A 20,962-nucleotide genomic window follows, 5' to 3' on the forward strand; every position below is an offset into this window, starting at 1 on the left:
ATTTGTAGAGCTGTGGTAAGATTTTGTTTATGTTTTTAATGTGTGCACTCATTTCTTTCAAGCTTACTCTTTAGCTGCAAAAGATCAGTAAGACTGGAGTGGGGGCAGACACGTGTGAAGAGGTCTTCACCCACTCTAGGAACTGCCACATCACTGCGAAGTCAGAGTGGACAGCGTGATGCCTTCAGACTCACAAAGGGTGGTCACTTTGGTACATGGGTGCAGTGCTTAGCATGCTTTTTGCGTGGCATCCCTCACCAAGGACTTGAGGTTGACATTTTTTCCAGTGGGCCTGTGAAAAGCTGGTCTGGAAGATGCTCCATGACAAATAAATAGATATAGAAGTAGATAGATAGATAGGTAGGTAGGTAGAGTTTGAGGTCCAATAATCCCCCTCTTAGAGATTGACAATTCACTTTCACATATCAAATGTGCTAAGAAATCTATAGGGGAGAAATCTATGTCACATTGCTTCATCCAGATTCTCCTAAACGTAATTTATCATAGAACCCAGTTGTTTTTCTTTTGTCTTTTGTTGATTTATTTTTCCGAACACCTATTAATGTCCCAGGGGGTCACCTTCCTTAGGAAAACAACAATCGTGCTGCCTCTGAGGATGCACCTTGGATTCGAAAAAATTCCTCTTCTATGTGATATTGTTATTTCCATGGCTCACCAAATCAGAAGAACCTCTTCCTCTGTACTTCGTGTGGTATGTATGAATGTGTGTGTACATGTTTGTGGGGGTCAACCCTAGTCTCACCCAAGGCCAAAATTCCTAAGGAAGCCTGAGTAAATCTCCTCTCCCTCCCAGCCTGAGAGCTAGGTTTTATATGTTTCTTGTCCTCCCATGGAGAAAGACAGAACATGTCAATGTTTTCTTGTCACCTCCACAAAATATACCGGCGCGTATATGATGCTTGATAAGACCATTTAAAAATTAGAATTGCGTAAAGGGTATGTTCAAGCCAGAGGATAAAAAATGCATTATATTTATCATTTCTGATATTTGGAGCCAGCTGGAGAGGTGCTGCCCTACCTTGGCTATGGTGACACACCAAGGAAGCCCCAGGAGATGGTGTGGCCCCAGTGCCCTGGGATTGGTGTGGGGCAGACTAGCCCATAAGTAAACAGGGCCTGCCCTGCACACGGAGCTTGGTGCTGGGCCATGCCAAGATCCAAGCCCTATCAGCATTTTATCTCAGAGTGCACACAAGGCCTCGCTTCACCCCACACCCTGTCGTGTGGAGCCTGGTGGGAACTCCCTCTGTGTGGAGCAAAGGGAGGGGATGAGGGGATGCAATCCACATCCTATGTGCTCGTACATTCGATCTGCAAGGGCTTTCCCTCCAGCTTTTCCACAGAAATCAAACTTTCATTTTCCTTCTTTTATTCTGATTGGAATGTTTACTTACAGGGCATGTTTTCATCATCAAATATCCTCATTCAAGATTCTCTCTCCTGTATAGACGTGTTAATGGGCTGACCTCCAGTCATTAACACCTGTGAAGCCTTTAGTAATCTCATCTTCCCTTTAATTATTGCCCCATTTTCTGATATTTAGGACTCAACTGGCCTTTAGCCTGTTTGACCTCACACTGTAATTTATTTGCGTGAGTGTGGAAGCCTCTTCATGCAGAGATTCTGTCTCAGTCTCTTTGCCTTTATTGTTGTTTTTCTGAGCATCCTATGCACCACTTGGATATTCTTTGTGACAGTCTAGCGTCAGATGGTTCATTGTGAGGTCTGAACACACTTCATCACCCTGGAGGGAAGCTTCTGGCCCCTCCCATGGTCTTGCTTGACCGACCTGCAGCTGAGACTCTAGCTATGGTTCCTGAGGCCCCAGGCCTTATGGCAGTGATGCACTCATATTAAATCTTCCATATGTGCTTGTGGCCAGGAATGACACATCTGAAAAATAGCAACAGGGACATATAAAATAACAGTTTAATAATTATTGCTGGAAAGCTTCTAATTCTGGAAAATCCATGCTTATTACATAGTTGTTTTTGTATAGGAAAGAAATTCTTTTCAAATTACGGCAAAGTGGAGGAAGCATCACAGAGCCCTTGCTTTTTGTTGTTTCCTCTGGGACCACTGCCTTCCAAAATATATATAACTCTGCCTTTCTGTTGCTGCTGGTATGTCTGTCCAATTGCATTTGCCAAACCTTCTGAATCCCCTCAGAGGCAACCAATGATATATTATGCTCAGATTGGTTGTTAACCTTGAGAATTAGTGTTGTAAACAGAGTTTGGAAAAGTCTTGCTAAAGGTCTCCTGAGTGATGCCATCATTTGTATAAAATATGTGAAAGTAGAGATAAAGAGAATATCGATTAGTAACTGTATTTTTCATCATCATGAAGAAGTACTTAATGGTTAAGTATATCATGGTTAAGTACTTCCATTCTGAAAAGGAGTTGGAGAAAATATGCCCATATGAGGAATAGAAGTCACAAAGTGATAGTAACACGTCGCTTTATAGTTACCTCATAGCTAAGTCAGAAATAATAATGCTTACGCCTTTTGCAGGGTTCATATGGAAGCAATTTGGGGAAAATGGTGTAAAAGCACTAATGCTGAAGGTGTCTTCCTTCAACCACAGCAATCAGGCCAGGAAAGGACAGAACTGCACATTGGAAGATGAAAATCAGATCCCAAGCGATGTGGGTCACAGCGCTGCAGCTGTGTAAGCCACACCTGGAGCCCAGGTCTTGTGAACCCAATGGACACTGAGCTGTCTCCATGACTTCCTTGGCAAAAGACGCCGAAGTAAAGGACTTGCCCCAAGGCCCCTGAACAATGAAACATGATTTCATGAATCATTGCATTTTCTACAGAGTTACTGATCTCAACGGGTTTCCTTTTCTACATCCCAGATAGAAAATATACGCACATGTGTAATCTTTTCACTTCTGGAAGAACACATCCTCAGATGAAGATCTTGGATCGTCAGAGGTGCCTTAGAGAATTTTGAGCTCCCATATTTATTCAATTATGTACTCTTCCTACCCACACCCCCCCACCTCCAATTCCTGGAAATGCTTAATAAAACATCCATTGGAGTGTTTCTTCAGAGGTTCCATTGGGTTTAAATAAAGAACTAACTCCCCTTATCCAGACAAAGAAAGTTTTTCCTTTTGCTGCTCAGGAATGGGTCACCAGGCGTACAATCTTTTACTCATTTTCTCATATTGAAAAATAATCAATTAACAGCAATTTACCATGTTCTGGGGCTAATGCAATGCCCCAGTTAAGCACAAGTGCTACAGAAGATTCAAAGATATAAAACAACCAGTGCTCATACTCAAGATCCTGAAATCTGTGAGAGGCAGGGTTGACTTTATGAACATGTGACCAGTTTTAGTCAGGTCAGGCTCACCCTCAAGTCTCATACTTGAGTTTAATGCTTTGCAGTTGCCATCTTGAAATTCTTAATAGTTTTGTTTTTGAGTTTGTGTTTTGTAAGTGAAGTCTAATGAGACAATGGAGTAGGTGCTGGGGGCTTGAAGCCTTGGCCCATGTGTGGTCCCACCGCCTGCCTCTCCTCACTTCCCTTGATGGACTCTCCAGCACTCATCCCTCCACCTCCACTGGTGGGGCCTGGGTGCACCTGCAGGAAGAGTCAATGTCTGACACGTACACCTTCATGCTGAGTCACAGGGTAGGGCCCTGGTTGCCTTTGAGGGTTTGTACTTACCTGGCAAGTATCTCCATGCCCAAGGGAGTGTAATATTAAATAGCAAATCAAAAACACTATCACGGATTGAGGAAAGAGAGAAACTATGGAACAAAGAAAAAAGGTTTTTTTCTGCTTTTTGAACAAGGGGGTCCTATATTTTCATTTTGTACTAGCCTTCACAAATTACGTTTTGGCTGTGATGGGAGACAAGACACACACGTAATATGGATATACCAAAATAAAGTAAGAAGACGAGGTTCTGAGAGGCTTTGCAACTTGTCTAAGGTCACATGGTAGGTAAGAATGGAATAATGTCTTCATCTAATCCTGAAGCCTGTACTCTTTCGCTTTATGCCTTGTAGCTTCTCCAAACAAGCAATAGAAACAAAACATTCAGAGGAGTGTGAGCTCTTTAAGCTGGAGCATTTACAGAGGCTTCAGGCAGAAAATGGGCCTTTGGTTGAGTCCAGTGGGACAGCCTGGACACAGACACGTAGGGATGAAGGGTCAGAGCATTCCATCCTAGGGGAGCAGCAGAGCCAGGTGGTGTGAACTAGGGGTTCAGTGGCTCTGAGGGGACCACCTTATGATGTTCTTACTCTCAGATTCATCTTTATGGTTAAAAATATCTAGTTTAATCACAATTAGGTAGAGAAAAATTGAGTGAGAATTATTTCACTTATCGAGAACCTACAATTTGTTACACACTGAGCTTGAAATATTATATGGATTTAATCTTCGCCAATACCCACTTGAAACTCCCCTTTTTCCCTGACCTCTGTGCGTGGTCCTACCAGCCCAACATTGCCCTGCATGTCTGGAGGCTCTTTGCTCTTTCCCACACCTGTGTGTTCCAACGCCCTTGAGCTCCTCCCAGTAAATTAATATTTTAGTTGGTGGCCATGAGTGTTTCTCCAAAAAAAGCAATCACTTGAATTTTTTTTTTTTTTTTTTTTTACATATATCACTTTATTTCGTCTTTCCAGCCACCTTTGAGGTAGATACTATTGATACTCCCATTTTACCAAGGAGGAAACTGAAGCACAGAGAGGTTATATAAGCGACAAGTTACAACCTGGACATAGGTCATCTGGTTCCAGGGACCATGAAATTAACCACTATACTATACTGTACATCTTTTTGCCTTTCTTGTCCTTTCTCTTAAATGTTTAATTATATAAGTAGTATGTCGATTTTTTTTTGTAATTAACACACCTTTAAATTTGATTTGATCTTTTTATAAAGGAATATAAGGCACATATACAAAGAGGTATCTAAACAAGTATACATACTTTAGAAATGTAGATACCATTTATTGCTTGGAATTTCATGACTTACTTTAAAATAGATCGAATGTGTACACGGATGATGTGTGATGGACTTGTATATCCATTAGGCTATGAGTCTCTGGAGACAGAACTCACATTCCTTGTGTCTAGCATAGTTCCTACCACATGATTAGGGCTCAATCAAGGATGATCGCAGCTGAAGTTCAGGTACAAAATAGATTCTACTAATTATGGCCACTTTCCTCAAATCTGGAAGAGGCCGAACAATTTCCTCTCTCTTCTTGAATGGGACGTAAAAAAGAAAAGAATTTAAACTCAAAAATAATCCTCCTTGGACCTGTAATAGTGTTAGTGGAACTCAACTTTCCTGTCTGTAGTGAGCTTCTCCCCTCTTCCTTTCAGCTACTGTTCAAAATGTTTGCCAGTCTATCCAAGTCCTCTTTTAACCTATCTGCCTATTATGCCAAGAAGATAGAAAGTGTCAGCTTCTTGCACAGTCATCCCTCTATCTCCCAATCTCTGTCTTCACCCATTCTTCATTCCCTCTCATCTTGGAAGAATTCACTCCTAGTTTCCAAGACCCAATATCTCCACCTCTGACGCTCACTTTCCTCCATCAGATAGCTGTCCTTTTCCTCAAACTTCAATATTTTCCTGCCGGTTTACTACTTCTTTTCAGTTTTTATGGGTCATTCTCCCCAGTACTAAAAAAACAAACCAAAAACAAGCATGAAAACCTTCTCTTAACTCTACTTTCCTCATACAGAGAGCTTGTATCTCCCCTTCCCCTACATCTCTTAAAAGAATCAAGTGGGTTTTCTGATTCCACTTCCACACTTCCCAGTCACAGCTGAACCCACTGCAACTTGTCTTCAGGCCTAAAGGATAACTGGTAGTGCTGGGACTCAAAGGGAGCAAGGCAAGGAGTAGAAATCTGAAATTTTGGATATGGTGTATGTTTCCAGTACTCATATGACTTGACTTCTTCGTACTTTTTGACCCTGACAGTCTCTCCTTTTTTGAAATTCTCTCCTTGAACTTCTATGACATCCTTTTCTCCCATTTTTACTTCAATTGCTCCTTCTACCACCCAAATAATTCCTTGCCTTTCTTCTTCCATCTGTCTCTTCCATGTTGGAGCTGGATTCTGTCCTTGATGCTCCTCTTTCATCACCCTTCTCACTCTTCCTGGAAGACCTCCTCCATTCTAAACACTTGAGCCACTCTACACAATGGAAAAACAAACCAAACCCTGCCAAGGTTCAGACATTAGTTTACAATCGCATTTATTAGACGTATTTAACAATCTTGTTTTAAAATCAAATAGACTCCAAATCAAATCATTTTCATTAGTCCCCAAACATACTATTTTCCTGCAACTTCTATTTAGTTTAATGGCATTTTTACCAACTAGTCAATATCTCAGCTATCCTCAGCTCTGATTCCTCACCCCCTCCTCCTCTCTTCCACAAGTGGTCACCATGGCCTGTAAATTCTACCTTTAAACATTTCTTTTTAAAAATAAGCTAAAAGTTTTTTTTTTCTGATCATAAAAGTAACTCAGGAAATTGCAGAAAACATGGAAAATTATCAAAGAAAATAATTGACACGTATCATTCTACTATGCAAATAATCACTGTGAATTTTCCAGCATATTTCCTTTTAATTTCTTTTGAGACTTTTTTGATCCACGTATTTTGTAGAAGTGTGTTATTTCATCTGCAACTATTTTGAGATTGTCCAGTTACCTTTCTGTTATTGACTTCTAATTTAATTCCACTGTGGTCTGAGAACATACATTGTATCTTTTCTATTCTTTTAAATTGTTAAAGTGTGTGTTATGGCCCAGAACCTGTTCTATCTTGGTGAATGTTCCATATGAGCTTGAGAAGAATGTGCATTCTGCTGCTGCCAAATGAAATAGTCTATGTGTCAGTTGGATCCAATTGATTGGTGGTACTATTCAATTCAACTATATCCTTACTGATTTTATGCCTGCCTGGTCTATCAATTACTGAAAGAGTGGTATTGAAGTCTCCAGCTAGAATAGTGGGTTTCTCTATTTCTCACTGTGGTTCTATCAGTTTTACCTTATATATTTCGATGCTCTGTTGTTAGGTGCATACATGTTAAAGACCATTATATCTTCCTGAAGAGTTGAACCCTTTATGATGATGTGATGCCATTCTTTATCCCTGATAATTTTCCTTGTTCTGAAGTTGACTTTGTCAGAAATTAATATAAGTAGTCTAGCTTTTTAAAAAAATTAGTGTTACATGGTATGTCTTTCTTCACTCCTTTACTTTTAACCTATCTGAGTCTTTATATTTAAAGTTGGTTTCTTGTATATAACATATAGTTGCGTCTTGTTTTTTTTTTTTGATACATTCAAACAATCTTTGTCTTTTACTTGGTGTATTTAAATCAACCACATTTAAGTGGTTGTTCATAGAGTTGGACTAATAACTACCATTTTTAACTACTAGTCAATCAAGATAGGTAGGTTTATAACTATTTTGTATTCATTGCACTGGTTTGGTCTTTCTTTTTTGTTTCCCTCTTTTTTGTCTTCTCTGCTTTTCTTTAACAATTTTCTTTATAGACCATTGCGTTTTTTAAGAGCAGTTTTAGGTTAACAGCAAAATTAATCAGAAGATACAGAGATTTCCTATATAGCCCCTGTCCCCACACATGTATAACCCCTCCTGTATGATCAATATCAACTCTAGAGCAGTAAATCTATTACGACTGATGAGCCTATGCGACACACCATTATCACCCAAAGTCCATATTTTACGTTAGGATTCACTCTTGGTGTTGTACATTCTAAGAGATGGGACAAATGTATAAAGACATGTATCCCCCATTATAGTAATCATACAGAGTAGTTTCACTGCCCCAAAAATATTCTGTGCTCCACTTATTTATCCCTTTTTCTGCTCAACTCCTGGACACCACTGATCTTTCTACTCTCTCCATAGTTTTGCCTTTTCCAGAATGTCATATAGTTGGAATCATATAGCATGTAGCCTTTTCAGTTTGTCTTCTTTTACTTAATAATATGAATTTAAGTTTCCTCAAGTCTTTTCATAGCTTGATAGTTCATCTATTTTTAGCTCTGAATAATATTCTATTTTCTAGATGTACCACAGTTTATTTATACATTCACTTATGGAAGGACATCTTGGTTGCTTCCAAGTTTTAGCAATTACAAATAAAGCTGCTATAAATGCCTGTGTGCATGTTTTTGTATAAACATAAGTTTTCAACTCCTTTGGTAAGTACCAAGAGCATGATTGCTGGATTCTGTGTTAATAGTATGTTTAGTTTTGTAAGAAACTGCCAGCTGTCTTCCAAAGTGGCTGTACCATTTTGCATTCCCACTAGGAAAGAATGAGAGTCCCTGTTGCTCCACATCCTTCCCAGCATTTGGTGACATTAATGTTCTGGATTTTGGCCATTCTAATAGATGCACGGTGGTATTTCCTTGTTGTTTTAGTTTGCGTTTCCCTGATGACAGATGAGTGGAATGGTTTTTCACATGCTTATTTGCCATCTGTATATCTTCTTTGATGAGGTTTCTGTTAAGGCCTTTGGCCCATTTTTTAACTGGATTGTTTGTTTTTTTATTGTTGAGTTTTAAGAGTTCTTTGTATACTTTGGACAAGAGTCCTTTATCAGATACGTCTTTTGCAAATATTTTATCCCAGTCTGTGGCTTGTCTTTTCACTCTGTTGATAGTATCTTTTGCAAAGCAGACACGTTTAATTTTAAAGAAGTCCAGCTTACCAATTCTTTTGTTTATGGATCATGCCTTTGGTGTCGTATCTAAAAAATCATCAATAAACCCAAGGTTATCCAGATTTTCTCCTATGTCATCTTCTAGGGTTTTGTGTTTTACATTTAGGTCCGTGATCCATTTTGAGTTAGTTTTTGCGAAGGGTGTAAGGTTTGTGTCTAGATTCTTTCCTTTTTTTTGCATGTGAACGTCAATTGTTACAGCACCTTTTGTTGAAAAGACTATCTTTTCTTCATTGTATTGTCTTTGCTTCTTTGTCAAACTCAGTTAACTATATTTGTGTGGGTCTATTTCTGGCCCTTTCTATTCTGTTCTGTTGATCTATTCTTTTCCTGGTACTCCACTGTCTTGATTGCTACGGCTTATAATAAGTCTCAAAGTCGAGTAGCGTCAGTCTTTCAACTTCATTTTTGTCCTTAGTGTTGTGTTGGGTATTCTGGGTCTTTTGCCTCTCCATGTGAATTTTAGAATCAGTTCATCAATATCCACAAAATGACTTGCTGGGATTTTCATTAGTATTGCATTCAATTTATAGATCAAGTAAGGAAGAACTGACATCTTAACAATCTTGAGTCTTCCTATCAATGAACATGAAATATCACTCCATTTATTTGTTCTTCTTTGGTTTCTTTCACCAGAGTTTTGTAGTTTTCCTCGTGTAGATTTTGTACATTTTTTTGTTAGATTCATACCTAAGTATTTTATTGTTTTTTGGTGCTAATATAAACGATATTGTGTTTTAAATTTCAAACTCCACTTGCCCATTGGTAGTATATAGGAAAGCAATTGACTTTTGTATACTAACTTTGTAGCCTACAGCCTTGCTATAATTGCTTATTAGTTCCAGGAATTTTTTTGTTGATTCTTTCAGATTTTCTACATAAAATCAGTTTTATTTCTTCCTTCTCAATCAATCAATACACTTTTTGTTTCTTTCTTTTTTCTTCCTTTCTTTTTCTTTCTTTCTTTCTTTCTTTCTTTCTTTCTTTCCTCCCTTCTTTTCTTTCTTTCTTTCTTTCTTTCTGTCTCTCTCTCTCTCTGTCCTTCCTTCCTTCCTTCTTTATTTCTTTCTTTCTTTTTCTGTCTTATTGCATTAGCTAGTTCATCAAGCGTGATGTTTTTCATGATTTTTCCTTATTTTTTAATTTTCAGTTTCATTGATCTCTGCTCTTATGTTTACTATTTGTTGCTTTGTGTTTGCTTTGGATTTAACTTGATTTTTTTTCAGGTTTCTTAAGGTAGGCGCTTAGATTATTTATTTGAGATCTTTCTTGTTTCTAATATGAGTATTTAATGTTATGAATTTTTCTCTAAGCACTGCTTAAGCTGCATCCTACAAATTTTGCTATGTTGTATTTTCATTTCCATTCAATTCAAAATGTTTTCTAATTTCCTTGTGACTTCCTTTTTAACCTATAGCTTATTTAGTAGTATTTTTCTTTTCTATTTTCAAATAACTAGGTATTTTCCAGATATCTTAGTTCCATTTAAATTTAATTTAATAATGCTGTTTGGATTTGCAATTTCTAATAATTTACAAGTCTGAATAGGTTTTATTTGCAATGAATAGTGATAACAATATTAGGTGAATTTTATTGATAGCTTACTCTGTGTCAGTGACTATTGTATTTTATGTAAATGAGCTCATCAGTGTTCACAAGGATGCTTTGAGGGGACACTTTGTTATCCTTTCTTTCCACATGAGGATTTTGACGCACACAGTGAGAAATTAGAGAAGGAATTCAAATCCAGGTAGACCGTTTCTGGGGCTTCAATTCTTTGCCAGCTCTTGTCATTGTTCCTTCTTCCTGTAATCAGGTCCTTTGCCTATTAAAAAACATTTCATGTGTTCATCGCTTTCCTACTCATTTTTAAAAACTTTTTGTAAGTTGAAAATATTATCTTTGGAGATTTTTAATGAACACTTGACTGTTTATTAATAATAAAAATAAAGAATGCTTTTCACTTCTAAAAAAAAGAGGCAATATTACCGTTTGTCTCTCATACATGTTAAAATTATTTTTCCTGAGTTTTAAATTTGCCTTTAAATTTTACTGCTTTTTATAAACAAAACAATTAATTATCTTTTACATTTTATGCAGTTAGGCTTATATATCTTTTCTCTTGTGATTTATTCTAATACTTCTAGGCTCAGAAAATCTTTTGCATTGCCAAAATCAGATCAAAGTTTACCTGTATTTTATCCTAGCTTTTTTTTTCTTCTTTTACATCACATACACTATTTACATGTATTTTTAAAGTTAATTTGGAATTAATTTTTCTTATGGTAGTATCTACATTAGCTTGCTCAAATAACTATGCCTTCATCTCAGGGCCAATTAGAGTTGAATTATTTTTCCTAGTAGCAGTTTTTGAGCCCTTTCTTGGATATGGCAAAAAGTGACATGATAATGAATTTATAGGCTGACTGCAATAAATTCAAGTGGAACCTGGCAGAGGAGGGAGCAGAAGAGGTAATAAGTCATCACTTGGAGGAGAGCCACCCCCCGAGATCCTCTGTACTGGACTTTATGTGGGTAAGAAATAAAAGTTTATTTTGTGAAATCACTGAAATTTAGGTATTGCTTGTTATAGCAGCTAGAGTCAATTATTCTGACTAATAAAAGTTGTGACAAGGACAGTAGGTGGTGGCGAGGACAAGAAATGGAATTTGGGCTAACGGATTGGAAAGAAAGACACAAATGGGAGAAGCGTTACAGAGGAAAAATGGCAGAACAATCAGGTATGACTTCAGAGTGAATCTGAAGACCCGGGGAAACTGTCAGTAGAAATAACATTGTCCAGAAAAAGAGCTGCTTTGGGGGAAAGAACACAACAAGTTTTATTTTAGACTTATTGAGCTTGATATTTTATAGTATAACCAGATGTAAATGCCTGGAAAATTTTAAAAAAGAGTTGCAGAAGTAAATTGTGTGTTTACGTGTGTGTGCACGCACATGTGCACACAAGAGAGAGAAAGAGAAAGGAATGAGGAGAGAGAGAAAGAGAGAAATATTGCAAAAATAGAGCATTTAGGTCTCATAATAAAAAAGGCAAGAGTTAAACTGAGTTTAGAATCATGTTAAAAATGGCAACTAACAAAATAAATAGTTGGAAATGGATTTACTATTTGGCTTGAGCAATAGAATAGCAAGAAAAAGACATTAAATAAGAATGTCTAAGATACTCAAAGGTATAAATGAAGGTATTCCATATATAAAGAAGGACAAAAAATTATGAGACAAAATAGGCAGAAATAAAACAGCATATTACCATGAAAAAGAGCACGTTAGAAATACTGCAATTACATTGATAGCAGGTTTCACATGAGTAGCAGTGGATGCCAGAAGGCAATGGAGTAGCACCTTTACAGTGCTGGAAGGAAAACAGCTGTCAACTTCTAACTACTACTCAAAAGTGAAGAGAAAATAGAGACGTTTCAAACATAGACCCTCAAAATTTAACATGCGTAGGCTCCTGATAAAAGAACTATTAAAAACATACTTAAACAAAAAGAAAAGAAAATTTTGGAGATAGAAAATTAAGAATTAGCATAGAAATAGATAAAATATTTAACTAAATTTAATTATCTATTGATGGGAAACCTAACAATTTTTGTGCTATATTTTAAAGGTGAAAGTGAAACTTTACACAAATATAACAATATGGGAACAGAAAAGATACTCAATAATTGGCTAAAGGGTACCAAGTTCCTTGTCTCTGTTGAGAAGATCAAAATACAGGATACCTTTTGGATTTGTAGGAAATATGAATGATTAAGTATGACGCTAAAATTTCAAAGTTAGAACTAAATAATAAAAAAATCCAAATCTTCCAGAAATAGAAGGGAAAAAAGGAGAATATAAAATCTTTGTCAATACAAAGAAGGCAGGCAAAAATAGGAAGAAAGGCAAAGAAAGACAGTGATAAATAAACAATAAAATAAGAAAGTAGAAATAAATCTAAAATATATTAGTAATAGTAATAAAGAAAACAGGTAATGCTCACCTATCAAAAGAGAGTGTTTCAGATTGGACAATAAATAAAATGAAGCAAAATGCCACACAGTCAAGATATAGAAACAGCCTAGGAGTCTGTCAACAGATGGTAAAGAAGATGTGGTATGTACATACACTGGAATATTACTCAGCCATGAGAAGGAAGGAAATCTTGCCATTTGCAATAACATAGATGGACCTTGAGGGCATTATGCTGAGTGAAATAAGCCAGACAGAGAAAGAGAAATACTGTATGATCTCATTTATATGTGGAATCTAAAAAAACAGTCAAACTCATAGAAATAGAGGGTAGAAAAGTGGTTGCCAGAGGCTACGGGGTGGGGAAACAGGGAGAGGTTGGTAAAAGGGTACAAACTTTCAGCTAAAAGATGAGTAAGGACTGAAGATCTGGTGTAAAATATGGTGACCACAGTTGATAACACTGTATTGTATAATAGAAAATTGCTGCGAGAATAGAACTTAAATGTTCTCACCAAAAAAAAAAAAGAAAAAAGATAAATATGTGAGGTGATAGATATGTTAATTAACTAGATGGGGGAGTCCTTTCATAACGTGTACATATATCACATCACCATGATGTACACTTTAAATAGCTTATCTTATTTGTCAGTTACACCTCAATAAAGCTGAAATAAAAAAACTAAAACAATACCACATAGAAAAATTGAAAACAAAAGGACCACAGAAGTATACCATCCAAATAGTAACAAAAGAAAGAAAACAAAAGACAAAAAACATGAATAGAGGCCAAGTGGGACGTACTACATAGAAATGAAAGACACAGCGTTCCAGGACGATGTTCCGTGATGAACTCGAATATTCCAAAGAGCGTTGCTGTGAACCGCATAAAGCAAAACACTCACAGTAAGCATCATATAGAAACAGACAAAGCGCAGCTGTGGAAGAAAGTTTCAATGCTCTACCAACTAAAGAACATGGCATCCAGCATCGGAAGGCCTGAAGGATAGTCTTATCTTTGCCAGTAACTACATCCCTGAACTTGGCCTAGTTTCTTAATCTGTGTGAGTCTGTTTTTCCTCATGAGGGGTTTGGGCAGGACTTGAAACAACTCTTTCAATCAAAACCACTCATGGAAGTTAAAAGTCCACATGCGTGTGCCCATTCTCAGACCCACTGCATTGGAGTGTCCAGCATGACACCTTTCCACAGCGATTTTGCCTTCTTATGGGAGCTGGGCGGCTTAGCCATGAATTTCGTTTACAACAGCTTTTACAAACACAGTCTCTCATTGGCCGTATTTGGAAGTTTTCACCCTTGAGTTGTAGGCAGGTCTATTTCCAAGTCTATCTTTTGATCAAGAAACATTCTGGAAGCAAATCCCTCCTTACCAGTGCCCCCTTGTCAACAAGACAAAAAGTTACACTTACCCAGCAACTAATCAGAGAGGCCATGTAATACTGGTAGTTAAGAGTGTGGACTGTGGAGTCAGATTGGGCTCAAATCCCAACTCCTACCCTTAGAAACTGTATGACACTAAGGAGTTGCTCAACTTCCCTGCACCTCAGTTTTCCTATCTGTAAAATGGGACATTGATAGAAGGTAACCTACAGAATTGTTATGAGAACCAAATGAATCAATATATGCAAAGTACTTAGAAAGTGCTAGAACACGTTAAGTATTCCATAAATGCTAACTATTATCATTGTTAGACCTATAGCGTCAGAACTCCTGGAGACATGTGGGAGACACAGTAGAAGGTAGGGTGTAACATCTCTGCCTGCCCTCATGTCTATAAGGGTGGGAGCTGGCTTGCTTCTTGGGTTCTTTGGAGGCAGATATAGGAGAAAATTCGCAGATATCCCACAAAACTGTAGTCCTTCTCACTGCTGCTTTCTCAGAAAGACTTAACAAAGTGGCACATTTTACATCCATTCCAGCTCACTAGCCAGGGCAGAGGCATTCCAGGTAACCCTTAAATTGCCCAAATGTGTGCTGTTTAAAAGCCCCATTTTTTTTTTTAAAGCTGCTAGTTAGGTAGTCATTCCAGCTGCAGAACAAGGACATCATGTGTATTATTTCTTTGCTCACTGTAGTGATTTTCAAAATTTAACAATCTTGCAATTTACAGGTACTGTTTGTTTTTGTATTTCCCCACCTTCTGAGTTCATGATCCCACCCTAACATTAGCCAGCCGTTTCTAATTGTACCATTATAAAAATTACGCAGATTAAACTTTATTCTATTTTTTTTTTAACCTGAGAATTTCTCAGTGCTCCCCAAGATAACTAGAGGTATATAACTTTTAGTTTTCACAGAGTTTTGGGCAAGGCTTAGTGTAAAAATTTGGTTAACCCTGGTAGTTAGGCAGAGTGCTCTCTGAGTCTTGTGCCTGATGAATCTCTAGAAATTGGCACCAACTCTAAAAAGGAGGAGAAATAAAGCCATCAGGCTGTTTGTTCTCAAAGCAGGTCCCCCAGCCACTGTCCTTGACTCTAGTCTCATGTCCATTCCTTGGGTGGAAGAATTCAACAAGTCAGGCAGGGGTGAAAAGACACTGACTGGGCACCCAACTCAGGTCTTAAGGGAGGACTTTACCATCTGGGGGAGATACTGGGAATATGTCCTTTCATGTCTATAACATGTTTGTGTAGCACAAGCATCTCTCAATATTTTTAAAGGGTGGAAATTGAAATCTCAAGTGCAACATAGAACGGATAAGTAGGGAATATTTACAGAGTGACCAAGTGGTGAATTTTCATTACTGACTAATGAACTTCATTGATATCAGGTTGTGTGGTTGGGTCTCACCCGATAAAGGAGTTTGCTGGGGTGTGTCAGAGATATGAACATGGCCTTCTCCATAGTGATCATTCTGGAAAGAGATTTCCACACCTTAATATAAAGGGTAGAAACTGCATCAGACAGCCTCATTTGCTCCAGCACCTTCATCCGTTTAGGCAAAATGAAAATCTTTGTGAGTATTTATTTATGCTTCTTTGTACTTTTGTGTTGGCTGCTTGCAGAGAATGTTCGTGTCCAATATGCCTCAGATTTCAGGGGTCTTAGACAAATACTGTGCATGCTTCTAAGCTTCTGTGATTGATTAATGATGTCTTTGGCAGGAATAGTGTTGCATATTAAGTTGGATATTTATTTGTTCATTGTCTATTTTTGGGATATTTGTGATAAAACTACAAAGAAAAGATCTTGGAAATATCTAAAGAATTTTAATTTGGAAGATTTTTACTAATAATTCTTTATTATGAGCTTTGGAGGAAATGTATGTATTTCAGGATAATTGCATTTACTATCTAAAAGAGAAGTGGTAATTTAAGTGTCATCATCATCATCATCATCACCATCATCATAGCAGCTGTCGTTTCCCAAGGGCATACTAAGCCCTATAAAAAACATTTCACATGAATAGTTGCATCTATTCGCTTCAACAACTCTATGGGCTGAGTGGTATTACCCCATTCTACAGGTGGGGAGTCTGAGACACAGAGGAATTTGATGTTCCCAAGCCAGTAACTGTGGGATTTAGGCTTAAAATTTACCCATCTTAAGCCCCACTACAGGAGAAATTATTGCAAAATTTAAGCAGTCTGAGGGTCTTCAATGGCCACCCAGCTTGTCTAAATTCTCCCTTAAGGCAAAGCATCCCTGCCGTGCCTACCTCTACTCCTCCAGCTGAGCCTGGTCCTCATCTCAGGCCTCCCATAGTTCCACAGTGCAGTGCTCCATGGACAGTGGACTATGTTCTGAAACAGAATGGAACTCCTCTGCCCAGTGTCTATCCCTTATCCTCATTCAGCTGCTGAGAGAGAAAGCAAGTTGATAACAACTTCTCCATGAGGTGTGAAAGACTGAGCTTTAAGAGTTCCCTCCCCCGGAGTCTCTTTGTTTTCCAAGAGGAGACCCAACCCTGAAGCACAAAAACCTAACCCTGGTGTAGTAATCATGGTGTTGAGTGGATGTTATTTGGGGGCAGAGGACGCTTCCTGAGTTCTCTCTCATCATACTGTTAAGGTTGTCAGTCCTCCACCACTTGTTAAAATCTCTGTTTTAAACCCATTAAATACAATATATAGGCGGGTTGGATATCTGTGTGCAGGTCTTTGTTAGACACTCCACCCCCAGTTACCAGAAGAGAAATGTTACGGGCAAGACGGAATGGGAAGTAGAAAAGTCCCACTGACACTTCTTGAAAACACCTGCCCTTCCCGCAGACGCCCTCCATCAGCGGTTTTCAGTGATAGAGCAGAACACTGGGATGCTGAGAAGACAGAGCACAAAACCAGGATCAGTGTGTTGGATCAGACGCTTACATAATGACAGCAAAATGTGAGAACTGCCTCAATGTCAGTCTCAAGGCCTGCTGGCCCAACACTTGTCTGATGGTATCAGTAGGGAGAGTATGCAGATTTTCCTTGATGCCAGCCTCGAAAGTTAATCATGCCCCCAGGCATCCTATTTTTGTGGTTTCCCTTAGAAAGCCATGGTATCTATTGCCCATGAATCCACTTTAAATCTATTTTACCCTCTCAGAATCAAATAACTTTTTCTTTTCTTTTACCAGAGAGCACAGTTTGACCCCTGTAATCCAAAGCCAGTGTGAATCACCCCAGAGTATTCCCGTAGTAAAATGAGTCCTTCCTCACTGCTCACCTGCCCCAAGTTTTTTTTGGCATAAGAACACATGCTACTTAGAAGGTTATGATGGTGGAAAGGGTCAGGAATTGGGCCGCAAAGGTGGAACGCTGTGTCTTGCAAATAGCATGAACTCAACAAATGCCTGTCGAATGAGTGAATGTGTATACTTTTATACTTTGGAAATGGACTGTTGCCCATCCATGAGCACCCACCAGTGTCTCTAGGAGTACCTTTTCTGAGATATTTGCGCTTGTCCTGTGCAGTGTCCCTTCATGTCTCTACTCTCAATGACTACCCTATAGGGAATGGCAGTGAGTGGTCTGTTTTTCAGGTGTTACTTCCAGTGGTGCTGGCCATCTTTGGGACACAATCTCATGGATATGAGGTGAGTTGATTTATTATGTACCTTATATCTTGCAGATGTTGAGAGAGGAAAAGGAAGATACAAGATAATATGAAGGACAGTAGAAAGTCCATATAACCTGTTTGGTATAGAATCTCAGAAATAACCAATCATGCAAAAATGAGGTTGGTTATTCTTTTCCAACTGGTGTACCTTAAAAATGTAACCCATTGCTCGGTCTCACTTCTCCTGTGATGTCATTGCTCCTCCCATACATAATATAATAAACTAGGAGGAAGAGGTTTGGTTTCTTATTTTAGCGTGAGCTTTGGGTCTGGGATCCCAGTGGAGAGGTTTCAGGCTTCAATCTCTTATTAGCAGGTAGAACACTTTATTTTGCTGGAAGGGTTGTTTTCAAATGCATATGATTTATGGAAAAACTATTATGTCTTTGTCATCAATCTAGGTTTATAACATCATCAGCCAAGTCAACAACGGTGGCAGTGTTCAGGAGACAGTGACAATTGACAGTGAAAAAGAAGTCGCCACCATCAACATCCACGCAGGATCGTGCTCCTCTACCACAATTTTTGACTATAAACATGTAAGCAACAAGGGAATTTTTCTATTCTTCGGGGCAGGGTTTCTGAAGGGTAGAGGGACAGCCATTTAGTACACATTTGAATTCCAACTCTGTCGGAATTTCCTTAATTCTGTTTTTCCCTTTGCATAATCAAGCTATTGATTAAAAAACAAACAAAACTATTTCTAAGAAAAAATGTGACAGGAAACGTATACATTTGCTTGACCTTTTCAGGTGGAAATTGGAAGTGCAATGCTATTGTCTCACTACAGGCTAAGAAAGTGCCAGGAGAGTGATCAAAACCTACAGCAATGCCTGGCACCCAGCCTCTCAAAAACTATTCATCGAATGGATAAATGAATGAATTAGGGCTTCTAGTACAAAATATTGTGCAAAGAACAATCATGAAACAATCACGAAAGAGCAGAAATCCAGAACTATACACCTTTAACTATGTGTGTAGGATATGCAATCAGTCACACTTCCTCTGTAAGAAGGAAAGTATGTTAACTAAAAACACCAAACTATTTCCAAGTTTTAGTTACTGTTATTAACAATAAGTCTCAGAAAGCTGCTCAGAAAACTTATTCTGTTCTTTATCCATTTATTCATTTGTTTGTTTTCTACTCATTCCACTGACACTAATTATCCACCAGCTTTCACCTCGGTCCAGAGCTACGCACTGTGGATATAAGTAGGTTGCAGACCATCTTGCTGGCCATCTGAGCATGCTTTTCTTCTCATTTTCTTGTGGAAACCTCCTCACAAGCCTCCTCCTCATTGGTGTTGGGAGTTCCATGACACATTTGAAAGTACATAGTCTTTGAAAGACACAGTTTAAAAGGAAGTTGTAGTGAAATTGCTTTTAAGCAGATATCAGGGAAATTCCAAAAGTGTCTTTAAAAGAAATAGAGTGCTGGGGCTGGCCTGGTGGCATAGTGGTTAAGTTCGTGTGCTCTGCTTCAGCAGCCCAGGGTTCACATCAAGCCATGCTGTGGTGGCATCCCACATATGAAATAGAGGAAGATTGGCACAGATGTTAGCTCAGTGACAATCTTCCTCAAGCAAAAAGAGGAAGATTGACAACGGATGTTAGCTCAAGGCCAATCTTACTCTCTCTCTCTCTCTCACACACACACACACACACGAATAGAGTGGTGAGGATTGGTTTAAGCCTCTTTCACTATCATCAGACTTGGCCTAGGTCTATTTTTGAATCTTAGGAACTGACAGTTTGTGAGAATTGAAAAATAGGAACTAGATGGGTTTCTATTAGATACAGTCTTATAGGCTGTACAATTATTTGAAACTTTGTGAAGAAAGTTCTACCCTGGATGAGGATAAGAGGGCCTTAGGCTCCTTCTGGCTCCAAAGTCCTCACCCTCCACTGCTCTTCCAATCTTGATTTCCTCCAACCCATCCCTGTCCAGCCAACTTGGGTTTGAGGTGGAGAAAGGATGGAGAGAAGATGGTAAAGGAGGGGAGGATAGGTGAAACGTGTGTGGGGAGTGAGGGTGTGTGTGGACAAGTTTCGGAGAGTTTCTAAAGCAGCACTGTCCCATAGAACTTTCTGCACTGGTGGAAATGTTCCATATGTGCATACTTCTACTAGGGAAGCCTCTTGTGGCTCCTGAGCATTTGAAATGTGTGACAGAGGAAGTACATGTTAAATTTTATTTAATTTGAATTTAGATTTAAATAGCCACATGTGGCTAGTAACTAACATATTGGAAAGCAAGGTTCTAAAGAATATTGTGTTTACTCCAAATTGAGGAAAAGGCAGAGCAAAAACAATAGAAAGAGGTGGAGAGCTATTTCTTCTCAATCTGTCAAATTGCAAACTGCAGACCCTGGTTCCCTAACATGAAAAATGGGGTTCAAATCATGGATTTACATGATTTCAAAGAAGTAGAAATGGCAAGTGAAAAAGCAAAAATACTGTGTAAAAGAAGTCGAATGGATAGAATTGATTGCAGATTGAAAAGCAGTCACATGCACTCACAAGCTTGCTCAAGGCTTTCCTCCAAGGCTCAGGTGTCATTCTCACCAAGTTCAGGACTCGGAACAGGGAAGGGGCAGTGACTGTGCTCTTGCTGTCCCAGGGCTACATTGCATCCAGGTTGCTCTCCCGAAGAGCCTGCTACATCCTGAAGATGAACCGTCAAACCACCCCTTCTCTGGAGCAGCTCAAACAGTCCATCTATGAGACGAAGGTAATTCTGGAGTACCCTGAAATATTCCTTGTTCTTGAGCCAGGGAATACTGGTGTCTGTGTAGACACAAAGAGGGTGAGGGAGCAGATCATAATACTATACCTCACCGTGGAGACGGGACTCAACATATTAAAGTGTTTCACTTCTATGGTTTCTGAGGGCAGTAGTAGGTCTGTTAACTTGATTTCCACCATACAGCCCCCAATATAAGAACTTATAATAAATTCCCGTGTCTTTGTAGAAAGGACTGAATAGCTTCTCTTCTCAGAGCAGGGCTCCAAGAAGTAGTGATTGGCAGAAAGATGGCAGAAGTTAGAATACTCAATGACACAAAGGTGCAAAGAAGCAATACCGTATAGTTAGAACAACAAACCATGCTTCAGGCTAGGGATCTGGGGTTTACTTCTCCCTCTGTG

The 20,962-nt window shown here is 38.7% G+C and overlaps 1 protein-coding gene across 5 annotated transcripts in view; it reads left to right on the forward strand.

The window, feature by feature from the left end:
• GKN2 (gastrokine 2) overlaps positions 1 to 20,962 on the forward strand; it is a 38,893-nt gene that overhangs the window by 15,976 nt on the left and 1,955 nt on the right. For 4 of the 5 annotated variants that reach the window (XM_070572464.1, XM_070572465.1, XM_070572463.1 and 1 more), the window contains 5 exons: positions 589 to 712; positions 11,198 to 11,311; positions 17,739 to 17,792; positions 18,217 to 18,354; positions 20,436 to 20,546. In XM_070572464.1, coding sequence (XP_070428565.1) covers positions 617 to 712; positions 11,198 to 11,311; positions 17,739 to 17,792; positions 18,217 to 18,354; positions 20,436 to 20,546 — 513 coding nt within the window. In that variant the 5' untranslated portion in view covers positions 589 to 616. The remainder of the gene's footprint in view (positions 1 to 588; positions 713 to 11,197; positions 11,312 to 17,738; positions 17,793 to 18,216; positions 18,355 to 20,435; positions 20,547 to 20,962) is intronic. The other variant, XM_070572467.1, reaches the window with a different exon arrangement.

This window comes from Equus przewalskii, chromosome 14 (assembly GCF_037783145.1).
Source record: "Equus przewalskii isolate Varuska chromosome 14, EquPr2, whole genome shotgun sequence".
NCBI lineage: Eukaryota > Metazoa > Chordata > Mammalia > Perissodactyla > Equidae > Equus > Equus przewalskii.